The sequence below is a fragment of the Xiphophorus maculatus genome, chromosome 2, assembly GCF_002775205.1.
Source record: "Xiphophorus maculatus strain JP 163 A chromosome 2, X_maculatus-5.0-male, whole genome shotgun sequence".
NCBI lineage: Eukaryota > Metazoa > Chordata > Actinopteri > Cyprinodontiformes > Poeciliidae > Xiphophorus > Xiphophorus maculatus.
In genome coordinates, this window is record NC_036444.1 from 9,145,063 (window position 1) to 9,164,243 (window position 19,181).

At 36.7% G+C, this 19,181-nt stretch overlaps 2 protein-coding genes across 3 annotated transcripts; both read right to left on the reverse strand.

Moving 5' to 3' along the window:
* Positions 1 to 442: 442 nt before the first annotated feature.
* Positions 443 to 5,725, reverse strand: LOC102232185 (annexin A2). Its single transcript, XM_005798238.3, has 13 exons — positions 5,637 to 5,725; positions 4,993 to 5,050; positions 4,789 to 4,879; positions 3,373 to 3,467; positions 3,147 to 3,260; positions 2,726 to 2,816; positions 2,532 to 2,611; positions 2,382 to 2,441; positions 1,499 to 1,592; positions 1,314 to 1,409; positions 1,122 to 1,180; positions 767 to 889; positions 443 to 684 (listed from the first exon to the last, which is right to left on the reverse strand). Exons 2-13 carry the CDS (start codon positions 5,038 to 5,040, stop codon positions 625 to 627), a joined length of 1,011 nt encoding a protein of 336 aa, XP_005798295.1. The 5' UTR covers positions 5,041 to 5,050; positions 5,637 to 5,725; the 3' UTR covers positions 443 to 624.
* ice2 (interactor of little elongation complex ELL subunit 2) lies at positions 5,703 to 16,574 on the reverse strand. 2 transcript variants are annotated; one of them, XM_023353018.1, is made up of 16 exons: positions 16,461 to 16,574; positions 15,361 to 15,462; positions 14,926 to 15,244; positions 14,709 to 14,828; positions 13,987 to 14,121; positions 13,717 to 13,833; positions 13,285 to 13,444; positions 12,204 to 12,379; positions 11,305 to 12,118; positions 11,050 to 11,216; positions 10,038 to 10,167; positions 9,100 to 9,184; positions 8,012 to 8,062; positions 7,231 to 7,474; positions 6,104 to 6,263; positions 5,703 to 5,777 (listed from the first exon to the last, which is right to left on the reverse strand). In XM_023353018.1, the coding sequence occupies exons 1-15, from the start codon at positions 16,472 to 16,474 to the stop codon at positions 6,132 to 6,134; spliced, it is 2,766 nt and encodes a 921-aa protein (XP_023208786.1). In that variant the 5' UTR covers positions 16,475 to 16,574; the 3' UTR covers positions 5,703 to 5,777; positions 6,104 to 6,131. The 2 variants fall into 2 exon arrangements, with proteins under 2 accessions (XP_023208786.1, XP_014323982.1); XM_014468496.2 differs by lacking the exon at positions 5,703 to 5,777 and having other exon boundaries at positions 5,786 to 6,263.
* Between the last annotated feature and the right edge of the window lie 2,607 nt (positions 16,575 to 19,181).

Sequence of the window (19,181 nt, forward strand, 5' to 3'; positions counted from 1 at the left end):
TATTAGCACCAAACAAACATGGAAAAACACACTAATGATTAAATCATCCTCTTCGAGTTTGGAGGGTGATACTCGATCACTGTTTATCTCTCAAACAAGCTTGTTTTCATTTATGCTTTACATTGCAGCTGATGGTTTAAAGACATTAAACTTGTAGTTTAAATTTAGTCATCATAAGCTCATCTGATGAAAAGTTAACAGTTTAAATCAGTTTTGACTTAAATTATATTATATTATTAAAACGGATGCCAGGATTAAAAACAAACATGCAACTTATGGTCAAATATTTCATGCCAGCCTGTAAATATCTGCATTTCTTCTGCAGATATTCAGATAGAAAGTGAGGACTTGACACATGAATAATTCTTTTGTGCAACTTTACCGCCCTCTGATGGTAAAATATGAAAACAGCATGTTAGGACAAAAGAAAAAGAGCCAGCAGTCCAGAAAAGAAGATGTATTAATGATCTGGTATAGCAATCATAAATAGCACATTTTTAAGTTCTAAATTGTTTTTCTTTCTTCACTGCCATACTTCTATGTTTGTGCCGTAATGTTCAGTTGTCTGCCCATATTTCCAGTACAAAGAGATTGGAAAACCCTTTGGATATCGAAAGTCTATTATTACTGATCTGGTCCGCAGAGGCTGAGCATTGCCTTCTGGTAGTCTCCTTTGGTATGTTCCTGTAGAGAGGGAAAAAGAAAGATAAAGGAACGGCAGGGTGATAGAAAATGCTTTACAGTTAATCAGTAAGAGGTTGCTTACAGTGATAGTCTGCTGCAGGGACTGCCCGAAGGTGCCCTTGTATTCAGAACAAATCTTTTTCAGGTCCACCTCACAGCGGGACACAATAATCCTGGTCACAATCTTCTCTTTGGCTCCTTTCCCCTAAGCAGAGGAGAACGAGTCAGCATTAAACTTGTCCATACTTTTGACTTAAAATACAGTAGCTGATGTAAGACTGGTGCAACAAATTTTGCCAACTTTGACTTTTTTGTCTTTCTGCAGAAAGTTTTGACTGTAACAAAGTACATTTTTAAAAATAAATAATTGCTAGAAGTGGAAAGAAGTCCATTTGTAACAAGGAGAAAAGGGAAAAAAAAAAACACATTGCACATACCTTCATGGCTTCATTCAGCTTTTTAGCAAAATAAAGCTGCTTGTTTTCAAAGCACTGAACTGGAAAAGCAACATAAGCAGATTAAATCCACAGTTATGGGTGTTAGAAGCAACAACTTCTTTTCTTTTGTGATATTTTAATGGTTTAAAAACACAAAATCAAGAGGATTATGAAAGAAAAGATGAATAGTACCTAGCACAAGAAATGACTTCTGCAAATCTCCTTTAACTTCCTTCACAATACTCTCCTGCATGTCATAGGGACTGTAACTCTTGTACTTGTCAAATACTGAAAGAGAAAAAAATAAGTGCTTATACATATTTGACTTTAGAGTACCCAATCTACTTCAGAGAACCAGAAATCAGGTAAGTGGTTACCTTTGCGCAGGTGAGGGACACTCCTCTGAGACATAATGGAGATCCAGGTGTTGACATCGGTTCCTTTTATTTTCACTCCAGCATCATAAAGAGCCTGATTAGGGAGAACCACTTCATTACACTGCTTGCAACTTACTGCATTGTTTTTGGGGACACACCAATTTGTCGCACTAATCTCTCAGGGAACTGCGTCACTGCAGTAGATTTACAGTGTTGTGATCAAAAGCAAAATTGAAATACAATCAAATATAGTCACACAAGAATGGCATAAATGATGGCATAATCAGAATTAAACGAACAATCGGTTAATTTAATTCAAAATGACTTAGTTGCTGCAGGTGTTTTATACCTAATGCCTAAAGTACCTTGTATCTTGCTCCTATTTGTTATCTATAAAGTACCTACATACTTAAATCATATCATATATGTTTATTTTACTTTAATGTTATTCATGAGTTTTTACAATATTTATAAAAATGCTCAAATCTCACATAATTAAATTGTAAACAATTTTTTATAGATTACATAGCACTCCATCTCCATTTAAATTGGTTCTTCTCCCCCTTTTTATAAAACACGACTGATTCTCAACATCAATCTAACCAAAATAATTTTTTTAAACTTCCTGCTGGTAAAAATATCAGGGTTAAAAACTGTCTACTCTGTTTCCATGTAAACTATATCATATGGTCCATGAAACCATTAAGTCAATGATGTACCAGTATGAATCTCAATTTTTTTCTAGAAAAGGACATGCACAATTATTATTCTAACGTTTACTCAAAGTGATAACTATTGTTCTATTCTAAAACAGAAGAAGGTAAAATTATTTAATGTATCTCCATACATCAAAACTAACACATAATACCAATTGAAAACTTACTCTGGCATCTGCATCTATCTTTTCATAGTCTACAATAGCACTGGGTTCGTCTCTCTTCGTCTGTGCAGAAATGAGAAAAAAAAAAAAAGACTTTTATTAGTTCCACCTGAATTGCATCCAAAATGACAAAAATATGTACTTTTCACTCACGTCCACCAGAGCCAAAAGCAGCTTAGCAAAGTTTCCAGAGGTATCTCCTGCCACATCTTTTGCCAAATCTTTCTTGAACACTAGAAAATAAAATTTGAATTATTTTTGGCATTAATATCCATGTCTAAGATGTAAATTTCCAAAGCACTGCACAACAGCCGTTTTCTAGAAAAGCAGGGACATTTTGAACTCACAATCACTGTAGACTTTCTTGATTTCAACCAACTCATCATTGCTGCGTGAGCACAAGATCTCAATCAGCGTTTCCTCATCTGTTCCTAAACCCTAAAACACAGACAGAAATTCTCACACTGCCCACCTTGGCTTGATAAAGTCTTGTTGGCAATTTCAATTCTTTGTGCGATTATTAAAATATGATACATTCACCAACTTCCCAATGGAACATATCGTTGTGAGAAGGTGAGAGTCATAGTTTTATTTAAACATGATCTGTTTTTCTAAACAGAACCCAGTTTAAAAGTGGAGATGCAGTTAAGGGTTGGTGGGATATCCACCTCCACACTTAAACTCTTCTACAGAAAAGCAAAACATATGATGGCATTTTGCCACTAGAGGGCAGTGGAAATCTTCAATGATCAAATTCAGGCCGTTTACCTTGATGGATCCTCTGATCTCTGAGGCGTCATACTGGGATGTGCTCTTCATCAGTCCAAGGATGACAGTTTCTAGATTGCCAGACAATGCTGCTTTCAGAGCTGTGATCATGTCCTGGAAACATAATGACACCATTACTTTAATCCTAATGTGTCCCATAGGGTTACAAAAAGGAAATGCAAGGGCTTTAATGTAAGCTTTGATTTTGTGTCTGAACCTAGAGTACCTTTTTAGCTCTTTTTTCATAAGCAAAAGCAATTTCTCTCCTTTGAGAGTAAGATCTTTTTGTTAGGACATCGATGATGGTCTGCTCATCCACTCCTGAAAAAAAGAAATACAACACTTGTAAGAACACAAGGGTTTTCTAAATATATGCATGATAGATGCAATGAAATGCAAATCTCAAATTTAGGTCTGCATTCTATTTCTAAAAAAAATAAATAATCTGAAAATAGAGACTTTATAAATGTTAAAATTTCTAGTTTCATTTTAAAGTGGCAGTTTTCATCCTACCAAAATTCACTGACCTCAGGTGTAGGGAAACAAAATAGACTTGATCTGCGGAACTGGTAGGCAATTTGGAAATTTACCAAGAGATCTGTTACGGATTCAGTGAGCAGGCCACGTGGTCAAAGTGAAGAAAAAAAAAAAGTTCCAGCCACTGTAAACACAGTTAGTCTCCATATTTTTTTCTGAACCATAAATTCTACTCAGGTTCCCATAAGGAGAATGATGTCATTCCTAATAGAAATTTTTTATCCAATATTGGAGAATATGAGTAGAAGACAACCCACTCATATTGATGCACAAAATCTACAGAGCTCTGAGGAACCGCTCAGCTCTTACCACTCATAGACAGATAAACTTTAGTTTTGAATTTCATCTGTTGTGGTTTTGATGTTTTCTGGGAAGGTATAACTTTTTCTGACTTAAAAAGTTCAAACATTTTATCTCATTGTCAGAAACTGAAGTAATTTTATATTTTGCCTCCTAGCAGAGAGAAACAGATTGTATACAGTCTGTAAGGAAACAGCTGTGCGCCTGCTGGGTGATTCAGTCAACTTTTCCATGTGAAGATCAACAAAAATGGAATATTTTGGCCACCATCCCACTTTTATTCTGATCTATCCTCTGTAATCTATGAACCATCAATCTGCAATATGCATTTTAAACTTAATTAACTCTGAATGAGTGTTTAACAACAGAATGTGATTTGGATTTGATAAACAGCCCTTTTGACAACTGGTAATTTCCTCTTACAGTGTTAGGTTGTTTGTTCATTTGTTTATTTCCTGACTAAGATGCTTTGATTCTTGGTCAAACTTTAGACATTAGACAGTTTTATTTTTTCTTCAAAATTATAGGGAGTACATACAGGAGGGTTAGAGGGCCTCACTACTGATGTATCTTATTTGATGTAAGAGAAATATGGTTTTCTCTCTTACATGTATAATATTGTAATACAACAGACAGGCTGTTAAACATAACTCTGATTCAGCAGACAGAGGTAGCCCTGTCAGCTATGAGGCACAGATGAGGAGGAGTTTCCAGTGTGGCCACACTGAAGCTGACTCAAATACAGACTACTCATCTGTAAGAGAGATAAGACCATCACACAGTCACACAAAGAGCTGCATCCTACCTTTGGTTTTGATTGCAGTCTCTATTCTGGCAGCATCTCTGTCTGGGTCAAAGTCCCTAGCGGGTACCACGGTGGGGTACAGAGGTTCATGCTGCAATACAAAGCAAATCAATTTATAAATAATACAATTGCCTGAAAACAAAGAATCTGATGTGTGTAGAAGTACATCAAGTTTTAATTGTCAAGACAAAAGTTTGACCTTACCGCAACATTGAGAGACAGCTGTCCCAGAAACTCTGAAACCAAAGCCATGTTGAGTTTTCTGAAAAAGACAAAAGCTGGATCTGAAATTCCTCTCTAATCCTCTCATTGACTTGTTTGGCTTTACAAAACAAGAGGGCATGTTTACTTAGACTGAAGATAAAATTATCTGAGATGAGATAAAAGAAATGCCTTCTCAACAGACACACAATGACGCTAAATCCGTTTGTTAAAAATTAAATGTTCTTTTCTTTAACTTTCCACCTGGATCACATATGGAATATTTTCTACTTACATTGTTGGTGACTATTTACAGTCTCTGCTGCTCCATGTTACCCTTTCATTACAACAGCTCCAAAGTGACCACACCCTAGAAACAATGCTTCTGAACTTAACTGAGGGATAATGAATTGATACTGCTCTCACACACCCCAACACACACAAAAAAAGCTACTTCTAGAACTGAATCTGAACAGAGCAAATCAACATCATGAGACTCATGCCTGCCAAGTGGAAGTTATGTGGAAAATTATGTCCTTCCAAGTCTCTTTGGAAGTTGGAAAACCTCTTAAGATTTCAGCTGTTTAAAGTTAGATTAAATATGTGAGGTTATTTGACCCTAAAAAGCAATGTTGTTGCAGAATTACCTTTCTTGTAGATGTTGAGATGTTGCAGAGATTTGTCCCTGGAAAGTTTAGGCGGAATGGAGCATGAAGGCTGAACTTTTGTGGCAAAGACTGCTTCAATCCCCTCCCTGTACCATGACCTCATGACTCCACCCTGTTTCTCTGTTAGAACAAGTCAGGCCTTCAAGCTATGCAACTTTCCAACATTAAAACAGTGAGCTCAGGTCTGCCAGTTCAGGAGATTTTCTCTTTAATTTGGATAACCCACACGCTGCCAGCGTCCGCATTAGAAAGAAAATGATCCATGACATCGTGCAGCATGGACATTCATGTTTATTTTGATTCTGGTTTTACAAAACATTAGTTTTAAACAAAGTACATAAAACATGTCAACAAATGTAATACATTTATTTAAAATACAACGAAGGTCTTTTGGTATTGCCATCATTGTTAAAAAGCCTAAAGCAGTAACACTGGTCCAGACTAACCTGAGCATGAAATGGAAGGACTTGGCTTTTAAACAGACTTCTCAACAAGCTTTTTAATGTATTTTTTACGTCTGGCTGAACGTTTTGTTTGTTTGTTCTTCTGGACATTTGGGTTCTTCTTCTGCCCACCTCTGGGGTTGTAATTTCCATCTTTTGCTGCCTGAAAGAGATGGAAAATAGAATGTAATAAAAAGTTTTAACATATTAATTCTAAAAATAAAAACAAAAACAAAACAAAAATGTCTTTGTTGTTTGCAATAATAACCATTGCTAGAATAAAGTTATTCTCTCTGTCTAACAAGCCCATCTGGCAGTTGTGGCTTAACCTGTCTGATAAGATAACAGTTAAGAACCTTTTTCAAACTACCAGAAAGAAACAGGATTCTACTTTTTGTTTCTCTAGATTCTTGAACTGGCTTACCAAGTGTGCTCTCTGAGTTGAAAGAATTGTCAACAAGTTTGGTCTATTTTTGTAGGCATTTGTCCAGCAACAACTTACAAAAGTATTTATAGCCCATTTGTTGATGTTTCAAAACATTACACCTCTAGAAACCTTTATGCATTCAACCGTGACTTTCTGCAATAGAGCAACATAAGAAGAGCATAACTTTAATGTTGAGGGAAACCAATACATGGTTCTACAATTCATCTTTTTTTGGTTTTTTTTTAACAAATAAAAATCTTTAAAACCAAACGTACTGAACTGAGATTTTTGTATACAATTACACAACTAATGGAGGTCTGTGACCATCAATTTTAAAGTCTCACTACATGTTCTCTGTTGGATGTTATGTGAGATGTTCTTTAAGATGTTCTAAGACAGTATTGTATTCTAACCTAACATTGCTTTATCCATGACATGTGCCTTGGTCTTTACGATGTCATTGATGTTCTCTGTCAAACCTCTGAGGTCTACCTACAACAACTCCATTTATACTGAGATTAAATCACAGTCTGTTTACTGATACAATAATTATCTTATTTTTATTTGTAAAAAAAAAGAAACCATTCTTTGTTCCCCTCATATTTTTGTACAACATTATGTAGAGCTATCCTGTAAAATCCCAATGAAGATAATTTTTCTCCAACATTGTTATTTTTTTGTGGGAATTTAACTGATTACTCACCTTTTGAAAGGTATTTGGAGGAAAAGTACAGGGAACTCGGCCGTGTTGCTGGTGGAAAGGAAGGACCACAGCCGGATCAACAGGTATCCAAGGCACAATACCCAACTTTGGTGGCTGAGAAACAGAGCTGTGGTTCTGCTGCAGGTTGTAAGCTCCTCGACTCACTTTTTCACCTCCTGCTTTCAGCAGAGTGACAAACGCCTCTCCAGTTTTGTGCACGATCAAGTACTGACCTTTGTCCAACCTGACAAACAAACGGAGGTCAGTGTAGTTTAGTCAGGACCTTCACAGAGAAACATGTTGTAACCTTGGAAAGATTTCTTATTTTGCTTTGTTTCTTGGCTGAGTGATGATGGGAATGTACGGCGCCTAAAGAAAGCAGCGGGTTGAGCAACCCGTTGTGAAACAAATAAAAGAAGGGCTAAGAATAATGTCATAAGTTCTCCCTGAGGCTGAAAGACTGAATGTGGGAATATTTCAGCAGTTTGAACAGAGAACTAGTGCTGTGCTAAAGTCTTGAATAATGACTAATTTCTTTGCTGTTTGCTTCTAAGGGGCCAAGGCTTCTTAGAATATTTTAAAGATGATTGTGAGCAACAGTTATGCAAGTTTTCAAAAGGCATTTCAAAGTTTGTCTTGAGAAGTGGTTTAAAATGTTTGCTTGGTGTTATATGTTCAAAGTCATTTTAATTTGCAACTAATAATAGCAACAGGTTTAAACATTTGCATTAAAATTTGCTACTAATCTACAATTTAAACCAAGGCGAGGGAAATAACTTACCCAGTTAGCTTTTTCAGTAGGTGGTGCAGAATATTCAGAGACTTGGAAGGCCTGTGAACAGAAAAGAAATTACCATTTCTTTCCTCTGTATAATTTATGCTTGGATACTAATTTCAACACTAAGATGACAAACTCAGAGCATGACAGCTGCATGTGATGCTAACTGTGATTCCACCAAAAGCTGCAGGTCAATGCTCTCCAGCCTAATTACTCAACACATCAGTGTCACAATCAACATCAATGTGGCAACAGAGAAACAGAAGCACATCCCACACACTGCTGCCTGTAGCATTTTCTGACAAATTATCTGATTTAGTCACACCTTAGACTGTACTCTAAGAGAGCAAAAATGTACTGGTGTAATGCAACAGTAATACTACTGATTGTAGTTTAGAGTGTAAAAGTATAACCATAACTACATTAGGTTGTAACAGCTCAAACTAAGACAGCTTCCAAAAGACCAGCAGCAATTTTATCATCACAAGGCATTTCTTGTTCTATATGTTCCATGATCAAAATACCATTACTGTTTTTTTTGGGTCACAGTGTTTTCAAGTAGCAAGTACAGATGAGAAAACTCAGTTTTTTACACTGACAAAAGACAAACTGCAGCTCCCTTCATCATAATCCAGTAGGATTACAACTTGCATGAATCATTTCACAGTTTATATAGAGATTTATAAAAGTATCAACAATCCTTGCTTGATTTTGTGACATTAGAACCACAAACCTTCTTGTCTTTTCACTGTTTCTCAAGTCCTGGTCCTAAGTGCCCTCTGCCAGTCAGAATGTACATGAGCATAACTAAGTGAACAGGTATGGACTGTATGCAAGGTTTCACTATATGAATGTTTAATAGTAGGACAAACACGGAAGAGATCAAACCCCAGACATCCGCAGGCCACCCAGAGTATGGTGGCCCCAGGAGGACAATCACAGGTACAACCCCTCCCTTTCCCACCCAAGAAGAGAGCCCTGTAAGTAAGCGAGTTTCAAAATCTCCACCTCCAGGTTATAAGCAATGTAATCATTTTGAGTGGATTAGGTTAATCTAATCATGAGCGCACATCTGCTCTAAGAACACTCACTTGAACCCACAGGAGATGTTCTGCATCCAGTCGTCAGGCAACTTCCTCAGCAGAGCAACTTTAGATGTGTGTGCATTGATGTGAGCTGCAGGGCCAAAGAGAGAGAAGGAAATGGTTACAATGATTGCATATCATTTTCCATCCCCTATTTTCCCCTAGCTGACTGCAACTGGTAAACAGTGCTTCTTTCCACAATGCCTTCAGTTATGGAGTATTTATAGACTATAGAGTCTTCAACCAGAGGCATATATACACAGATGGGGAATGCCACAAGACCCGCCACATGATAAACTAGAACCCTCTATGCAAAGAAGGAAGCTTTTCCTTAGCCGATTGTGTTGCACAACCTTATTACCAAGGAGGTGCTTTCTAATATTCCACTTAGCTGAAATGTTACCACAGTTTTGTCACTGACTATTTTATATACAATATAGCAGGTGAACTAATTCTTAAAAACTAATACTTTATTTTCCTTTAGAAAAGAAACCCGCTCTATCTTCTATACAGGTAGCATTACCAGACCACGCCTACATAAGTCAAGAGAAGTGAAAAAGAATGGAAGGAGTGGTTCCTTTCCTTTTAAGCTACAGGTAAGCAGGATGCTGGCTGAAAATATGCATTAGTACTGTACCTAAACCCCAAAAAAACATTCAGCTTAGGTTTGCAAATTCCACCCTTTGTAATTGAAGATATGGTCAGAGCTATGGCAACAGAGTAAACTTCACAACTACACAACCACAGCAGCAGAGTGAGTCATCAAATGACTGCTGGTTTGTGGGAGGATTTGTCTCATGGTTACCAATGGACACAGCAGAGGGAAAACATTTTCAAACATTACTTGAGCAATATTTCCAACACTTATTTTGAAGAAAATAAGTACAATTTTCCCCCCCCCACCATAATAGGACGATCCCTTGTCTTGGTTTGAGTGTTTTTACCAATGTAAGGCACTGTGCTGGAGTGAAGCGACGTCTCCGTCCACAGCTGGCATGCCTCGCTGTTCGTTAGACATTCAACACCGTAAGAAAGCTGGTACTCCAACTTGGGTAAAACATGAACTGGCACATGCTGTTAGGAGAGAACACAGGAGATAGTATGGAGCTGCTACACTAAATTTGTATCTGTGTGTGTATGGCAGAAATTAAAAAAATGATCACAGTGTATGTTAGAAATGTAGCTCTAGCCTGTAATTTCCATTTACAATCCCTGTCAGGTTAAGTTTATAGCATAGATAACATTTAACATGAAATCAAATATTTATAAAACACCAAAAAAAACATGAAAAACAAAACAAACAACAAAAACACACACACACACAGCCATCATACATTCAATGCATTAATGAAAGAGGGGCCAAGTAGGATGACAGAGACCAACTTAACTTTCTGGTCTCCATGACAAAAAACTAACAAATATCATTCAGAAAACACAATCCTCAAGGTGAAGTCTGACGGTGGCAGTATTATGTCGTGGGGACAAGAAAGTTAAAGTTAAAAGTAAGATCCAGGGAATAAAATACAAGGCATAATGACCGAAACCCTGTCAAAGGCTGCAAAATACTTGAGAGCAGGAGAGGGACCCAAAACATGCAATAAGAACTACAATGGAATGATTAGAACTCAATCACATTTATTACATGATTTTGGAGCTTCACATATTACACAAAGATGATTAGGCTAAGCTTTCATCTCAAAAAGTCCAAAACTGGTAGAGACATATCTCAAAACTATGAGAGAAGGGAAACACAGCTTGCCATGTCATCTAACTGAAAAATATTCATGCATATTTTGCTTCCACTTCATTTATGTGATGTTGTGTAGTCTATGAAATAAAATACTGATAAAATAAAAAGCAGTTTATGCTTAAAAAATGAGAAAAAGTAAAACAAAGAAAAAGTTTAAAAAAAGACTTTGGAAACAAAATTCTAAAGCTTTGTTATTATGAACCCACCTGGTTCTGGTTGTCTACTTTTCTTGTATGGGTCAGAGACACAGAGCTGCGCACCATCACCAGAAGGTCTTGCAGACTGTAAAGCTTGTAAAGCAGATTCCCCTCTACTGGAGCTTCATAGTCTTGTTCATCTTCTGCACAAGCCTGAAGGTTTTCTGAAAGGATTTCTGAGTGGGGTCAACAAAAAACTGCACGTTATTAAAGGTCCACGAACACTGTTTAAACCAACCAAAACCAAAACAAACTGACACTAACTTTTGTGCTCTGTAGGACTGATGTGTGTGATGACAGATTCAGGAAGAACAACACGGCTCTCGGCATCCTCATTCTGGTGTCTTTCTAAATATGACGACACACACGGTTTAACCATGGACGTTGTATGAGGGTTGAGCTGGGGCCCAAGACAGCGGCTTGGGGACTTAACAGCAGGAGATGGTTCACTGCCGGACTTGAACATGGCTGTTTGCATGCGCAGGATCTCCCCTAGTTGATCCTCGGGTGCTTTTGTTTGTCTGGTGGTTCGCTTAGACCTTGTACGCTTACAAGGCGGAGAGGAGACTGTATTTGCAGGGGTGGACTGAACGGAAGATGTAACTGAGGAGTCTGCAGAGCATGTTGGAGTCAAGCGTTCCGACTGATTTGTGGGCAATGCTACTGAAGAACCAGTCTCATCAATGATCAGCTTCTCATCATCTGAACCTGCCATAAAACCTTCGTCTTTATCACATTTTTGGTCAGAGCCAGACGATTCAGTCTTTTGCAACTCGGGCTCACTCACTATCAACTGACTTGTTTCTGTTCTGGTATTGTTTTTGTTTTTAGAAGCAGAGTTAAGTCCTCCCTGTGAAAAGCTGCTAACTTTGAGTGTTTTATTGGAATTCTTTGGCTTGGTCACAACTGGGGTACTTGAAGATCCACTACTTTGAAGTTCCTCATCCTGCTGACTCTGTGTTTTTTTTATCTGTGGCGTTTTAGTCGTTGTTTCTCCAAAAGTTTCCAGGTCAGTCAGATCCACCTCAAAGTTAAGGCCTTTGTTTTCGACAGACACACAACCTCTCACGGAGGCCTCCTAATGATAAGAAAAGCAAAATTAAAGAAAAAATTACATATTTCATACTATATCCTGGATCATGACTACTTTTAAATTGGCTTACCTGTTGCTGCTCAGGTGCGGGCCGCTCGGTCATTAGATGGAAGACTTTTTTACTTCCATTTGTCATGATGGAGAGCTTCAGACTTTCTTCATAATAGATGTGACTCCTCTCTCTTATTGTCACATCACGCTTCAGGAGAGGTGAGTCTATGTATACAGTCTTCCTTTTACTGCTGCCTGGAAAAAGTGTTCAGAGGTAAACATTAAGCAAATAAACAAAATCTGGTAAGGCAGCCATGTTTTTTTTTCCACACATCTTTGGATTAGAATTCAAAATATCATAAACACCTAGCTCACTTTATATTTTAAATACATCCAAGAATTGCACTGAAAGAAACATTTATTTGCTTTATCTAGCCAAAATTTATTTTGATTATTTTAGCACACCCATCTTCACTTGAACTTCGTGGAATAAAATATGTTATATCTCTATAACTATTAATAAGAGGTCACTAAACAGCAATGCAGTTTTATGCACAGTATGTGTGAAAGAAGTTATTTACATCACACACCTTTTGAAAATTTGTTGAAACTTTTAAAATAAATCCAAGCCTAAAAAATCCACGCTTTAATTTCAGAACATTTATTCACTAGAGGGAGGCCAAGAGCCCCACAGTAACTCTGTAGGAGCTGCAGAAATCTAGAGCTCAAGTGGAATAATGTTTTGACAGGATAGTTACAAGCTATGCAATTAACAAATCTGTAAAGGGCAGCAAATAGAAAGTTTAAAAAAAGTCCTAAGAAGTCGTGCAAGCCATTTAGGACTTACAGGACTATATGCGCCTTATTCCCTATGGAATAAGGCGCTCTGCTCTTAATGCCTTTTAAATTAACATCTACAAAATTAAGTATGTTAGCTTAACAAAGGCAGCACAACAAGCTCCTGATGTATAATGTATTTTCCCACACCTTTCATTCTTTATATGAATCTGAGATTACCTTAACATCTCAGTCATATTCAAAATTCGTCTTTACAAGTGTTATTTAGACTATACTATACTGTAACAACCATGTTAAATGGGGTAAAATAAGAGGGCATTTTGCAGTAAGCGTACACATTGCATCTGAAACATTGAACACACCTTCTCCTGGTGTTATTTTTACCAAAACAGGCAGTTCCCATTGGTCCCCAAAGTCTGGGCCGTGGTTGTCCAGCAGCCTTACCAAAGCATCTCGCGTCAGACAGACATGAGGTTCATAATAAGCACACAGTTTTTCTGTATTTCCGTCACTGCTGATCCTCTGTGGGGTAAAGCAAGAGCAAATTATCAAAGTTTTCAAACTAATTTAAATGTTGGTGTTTAATAACTAAATGGGCTCTGTGCAACTCAAGACGTTTCTTTCAGAAACACTGGTTAGACAAATTAAGACATTAGCACCCTCTGGTGTCTGTTTTGAAGAGTGCAGGAGAGTAAAAGCAGTTAACAGACATGCAATCAGGAATTCAATTCAAGCAGTAAAACATCTCTGCTTGTTCTAATGCAGCAATTAAAATAAGTGAGACAATTGCTTACAGCATGCTTGTCCTTGGCTTTCTTAGCTGGAGGATTCGCTGATGAAACACTGTGATAATCGGATGCAAGCTGTGCATCAGCAGGCACCATCTTGTGGTCGGTGATATTCACAGTGCCCTGAAGACATAACGGGTGCAAATGTGGAAAGAGACAAAGTTAATCAACACAAGGCTGATTCTGCAGTTCAAAACTTGAAGTGAGAACTTTGTATAATGAAAGAAGATAATGATACAAGCTAATATTTCTGAGATTATTTCAGGAATATATTACCATTGTCAGCAGCTGCTTCTCAAATGTCAGTGCCAGCCCTGGATTAAACGTTCCTCCTGTCAAACTGGTCACTTCATCGATCTGGTAGAACTGAGGAAGTGCCTTCACAGACTCTAAACATGCTGTAAAAAACTCCTGAAAAACATTTAGTTTCTTTGTGCACTTTTCCACACAGTATAGATTCCAAGGCTGAACAATAAATCAATATCAATATATATTGTGATAGACACCTGGTCGATATCCATAGATAATACATATGTTGGAATATTCAATATATACAATATTCACTGAATTCTAATCCAGAAGCGCACAGCATTCTGGGGGATGAAGGCAAAAGAAAGGCTTTAGCTGCTCAACCTCTTACGGCAAGCTAAGCAAGGTGGGTGGCATCAACTGACTCACTCTTTGGTTACCTGGCAACAACCTATTGAGTAACTTGTGCAGCAACAGCAACAGTTTCAGTTTTTGCCACCATGCCTAATAACTTCTTAAAACTAAAAAACAACAGCATGGAGTGAAAACTGAATAAAACAGAAAAGGTCATACCACAAGTTTGGCAGTATTCCAGACATTTAAAAAAAAAAACCTAATCAATAATTATGGATATTGACAATTATTGCTATCAACTGATATGAAATGCTAATATATTGATATGTTTTACAGCCATATTGTCCAGCCCTAACAGATTCTAGTAGAGATTCAGATTCTTTACATTCAAGTACCTCTGTATACTGCATAGCTCCTTGTGTTATGAAGTTGTAGTCATCAGCACATATTTTAGCAACATCCTGCAGGTACTTCGTGAACTGTATAACTTCATTGTTTATTCGCAATATCAAGTTCTGAAATAGAGCAAATTATAGAAAAAAAAATGTGAATGTCAAAACAATAAACAAGTCTGAAATACATCTAACATCAACTCATGGAGAAAGCTTGTACCTTTGGAAGAGTCCTGCTTTTCATGTTCATCAAATAACCAACATAGGTTTTCTGATCTTTGGTAGACAGGCTGGACAAGCAGGGATAGGGCAGCCTGGGTTCAGGATAAGCAACATCTATCTCCGTCTCAGTCTTTTTACAGGACGTTCTCTCTCTCTTGCTCTTTTTTGGTTCCTCAGAATCAGTGCCATCACTGTCACAGCTCTCCCAGCCGGACGCTTGGCTGCCTTTTAACTTTGCAGGATTTTTTCGGGAAGGAGCACTGTGATCTTCCGCAGACTCCTCATACTCTTGATTTACGTCGGTGTTCTCTGCAGGACTAGAAATAATTGTGTTAAAAAAGATGAATGAAATACTTGCTGGTTAACTTTACAACAGTAAAAAGTGCACATGAAGTTGTTTATTAGCGTAGCGATTAAGTTTTTGCAAGCAAACCTTTGAAGAAAGGCCCAAAGTTCTCTGATATGTGGTGCAAGTGAATGTTTGTCATAGAGGTCTCTGGTGAAGAAAGGACCGTCAGGAGGCGCGTCATCATCCCTGTCATTAAAAGGAAGTTGAAAGTAACATTTAATTGTCTAACTAATGAAATAATCAGCAACTCCCCAAATTACTTTAGCTAGAAAACAAACATTCACGAATTTGTGCAATGGAAGAATATTTCTGAATAAGATGAATTACAACTCAGTTAAAATCAACATACATGTCCATCTTAATAAATTAGAATAAAACCAAAAGTTGATTTATTTAGTAAGTCAAATTAAATAAACTCATTGAATAAGGACTCATTACAAACAATGACATTTTTGAGTAATGTATTCCTGTTAATTGTCAGTTCTTTTACTATTGTGTGCAGGAGCCAGGTCCCAAAATGTGTAAAGTGAAATAGCTTCTTCATAAACCTTGTTAACACAGGGAAACATGGATCATAGCTCTAAAATGACCTTGTGGATTGCTGCACTGAATTTGTGGAGTGTGCCATTGACTTGATTGACTTGATTGTTATGCTGGATAACAATCAAGTCAGCAGTTTTACTCATGTTTGTGTAGGCCACAATATAGCATTCCTGTAATAAAAACCCTTCAATTCATAAGCTGTAAGTTACAAGCAACAGAATAACCACGTGCCGTGCATAAATTAGTGTATGATAATTGTATACTGTAATAATGTTTAATTTTTTTAAATGTACCATAGCATTAAAACTGATACTTGTATTGTTTTATTTGTTATAAATCAAGCCTTGGCTTTGTTTTTAAATCAGCTTTTCATGACAATTGTATTGCTAATCGACAATACAAGTTAATCTCTTCACTGAAGAGGATGAATTTCGTTCTATTAGTTAGAAAAAACGCAGTTCAATTGTCTGTAAAACATATCATATATGTGTTCTTAATAACTTTTCTTTTGCCTCTTTCAGTCTCAGTATGTTTGCTCTGGTTTCATACAAGTACAACATTCAGTGAATGAGTTCAGCGTGGAGATGATTTCTTCCGACTGTCTCAAAGCCCCGGCGGTACAGACTCATAACGTTACTCACCACACCAGCTCCATTGTTGTCACCGTCAGGAAAAACAAAGCAGAACCTAACGAAAGTCGGTATTTCTGCAAGTGAACTTCATCGTTGCCTGAAAACCGTTTGCGTTACAAGCAACCTTCTTTGTCTGTTAGAAATATAGTAGCCTTGATGTTTTTTATGTGCATTACTGCCCCCAGTGGACGTAAATAGAAATACACTGTAATATTTTTTAATGTTTGCATAATGGCTGCATGCATAATATAATATAATATAATATAATATAATATAATATAATATAATATAATATAATATAATATAATATAATATAATATAATATAATATAATATAATATAATATAATATAATATAATCCCACCCCATAGTGGCAAGGTGTCAATACATCCATTTGGTTCAATTCACCTGGATTTAATGATGCCATGACAGTTACTTCCTGCTGGCTGTCTTTCTGAGAGATACAATGAACACATTGTGGTCAGCTACTCTCCTGTGAAATAAATAAGCAAACTTGCACTACTACAACCTACATTTCTTTTCTTTCTCTTCTCTTTGCATAAAACATGTCTGTGCGTACTTCTATATTTTATATTATTTCATCTCATGTTTAGCTATTTATACTTGATCTATGTACAAGCAGTTAAAGTTAAATTCCTTGTTTTTGCACACAGCCAGTGTCAATGAAGCTGTTTCTAGTACATTGTCAAAATCCTAAAGTATATTCAAGCTCAGATATATAGCGACTCTCAGTATTGCATGCATTCCTGTGAAAATGTTAAGTCTTCATCATATAACAAAAGAAAAGTCAGGAAAAATCCTAGCAGGACAGCTGAGCTTTATGTAAGATTCATTAGATTCATTATAATTTATGGTAGGTGTGAACTCAAAAAGACTGAATACAGAAATCAGAAGGTGAACAGAATTGGATTAAGGGTTTTCACACTTGCACATCAAAGTCAGTAAACCTTTTTAAAATGATTTCATCCCTCCTAACAGTTATAACAGTAGTTATTTTTCTGCTAAATTGTGTAAAATAATTCTCATGCTATATGGGTAAAGTTAGAAATTATTTATTACAGTCTCTATTATGATTTGTAGACTTTTCACAGCATGTGGGCAAACTTATTATGATTTATTCTCCAGTATTTGGCATCCTTAACCATAATAATGTCAGCTTTCTCTCCAGAATGTCCCTTGTGCTACAAACAGCCTGAAATACAAGACGCGAGAGCAAAAGTTTAACACCAGTAGTCTCTTTTCTTTGCACCAAGTTATTGATGATGACATTCTTACACCTAGTCTAAAGGAGATAACATCAATAGTCTACATATGGAAGAAGTTCAAATTATGCAAATTATTCCACAACTTTATCATACTGCTGTTCACCAAGCCTCATCAAGATCTCTAATGCATTACATGGTAAAAAGTGATAAAAAATTTATATTCCTTGCAGGGAAATTGAGTCATTCATTAAAATAGAATATTTTTTGCTTCAAGCTTACAACTGCAGGAGTTCAGCCTTGTGTGAAGAAAATGGTAAGGGAGGTTTTTGCAGTTGTTAACTGTGTCCAAAGATTTCTGCTCAGTACCAGAAGATGCTAGAAACACTGACAGGAAAGACATATTTCAGACCTTTGGGCTTAGCTGATCAGGTCATGCAAATGGTACAGACACTTAAATTAACATGAATGAAAAGATAATTTCAGTAATTCAAAATATAACATTGATATTTATATAGACTTATGATGCACAGAGCAATATATTTCAGTCATTTATTTCTGTTGATTACATCTAAAACCAAAAACTGAAGTTAGACGTTAATGGCATGGTTTCTGGCTCAGGAGCGTCCAAACACAAACAGTTATAACCTATACTGTAGAGGAGTCTGCGTGTGGTGGCTCTTGAAGCACTGACTCAACCCAGAGTCAGTGTTATGTAAGCCTCCTCCTCTCTCCACTCTTGGTTTTCTTATGTTTTTTTTTTTTGCAACCCTTTAAAGGCTGTGGTCCTGGTCACTTGTTCACTTTCTTTTTCCAACCTTTTTTTTTTTTCAACTTATCTTTCTATTAATACACATGGATACAGCAGTGAATACAGTCTATGAACATACTAGGATACAGCAGTCTTAACAAGTTTAAAAAATTTTTTCTATTTCACTTTTCACTAAGTAGTCAAACAACCAGTGTCTTCAGTAATAATTTTTTTCCTTCCATTTAACTTTCAGTAAATATTATTGGATACGACAATCTGAACAGCCAGCTCTATAGCCTTTTCCCAGGGTCTTTCAGAATAGAGCTACTCCTCACACTTTTAATGCAGTACACAGCCAGCTGGGTTGTCTTCTCTTTTTGGCAGAAAACATTTTCCTTTCATTCAACTTTCCATTAATAGGCCATCTTTTGAGCAGTGTATTTTACAATGAACATTCTTTCCTTCCACTTAACTTTCAGTAAAAGTATGCATTACTTCATGAATGGGAACTCTTGAAATAATAATTCACTCTGTGTGTAAATGTATTGTAAGTTCTATTCTTTGAACTGAATTACTCAAATGAACGTTTCAATATCCAAACTTTTATTGAGATGTAGAGGTATATTACCATATTTATTAAATAAATTCATGAAAATTCTAGAAGTGTCTGGGACTGAAAAGTAATTGTCATACGTTAATGTAGCTGGTGGTAGAAATCTTTAGGCTGATTTAATTTTTTATGTGAGCAGAAAAAAGG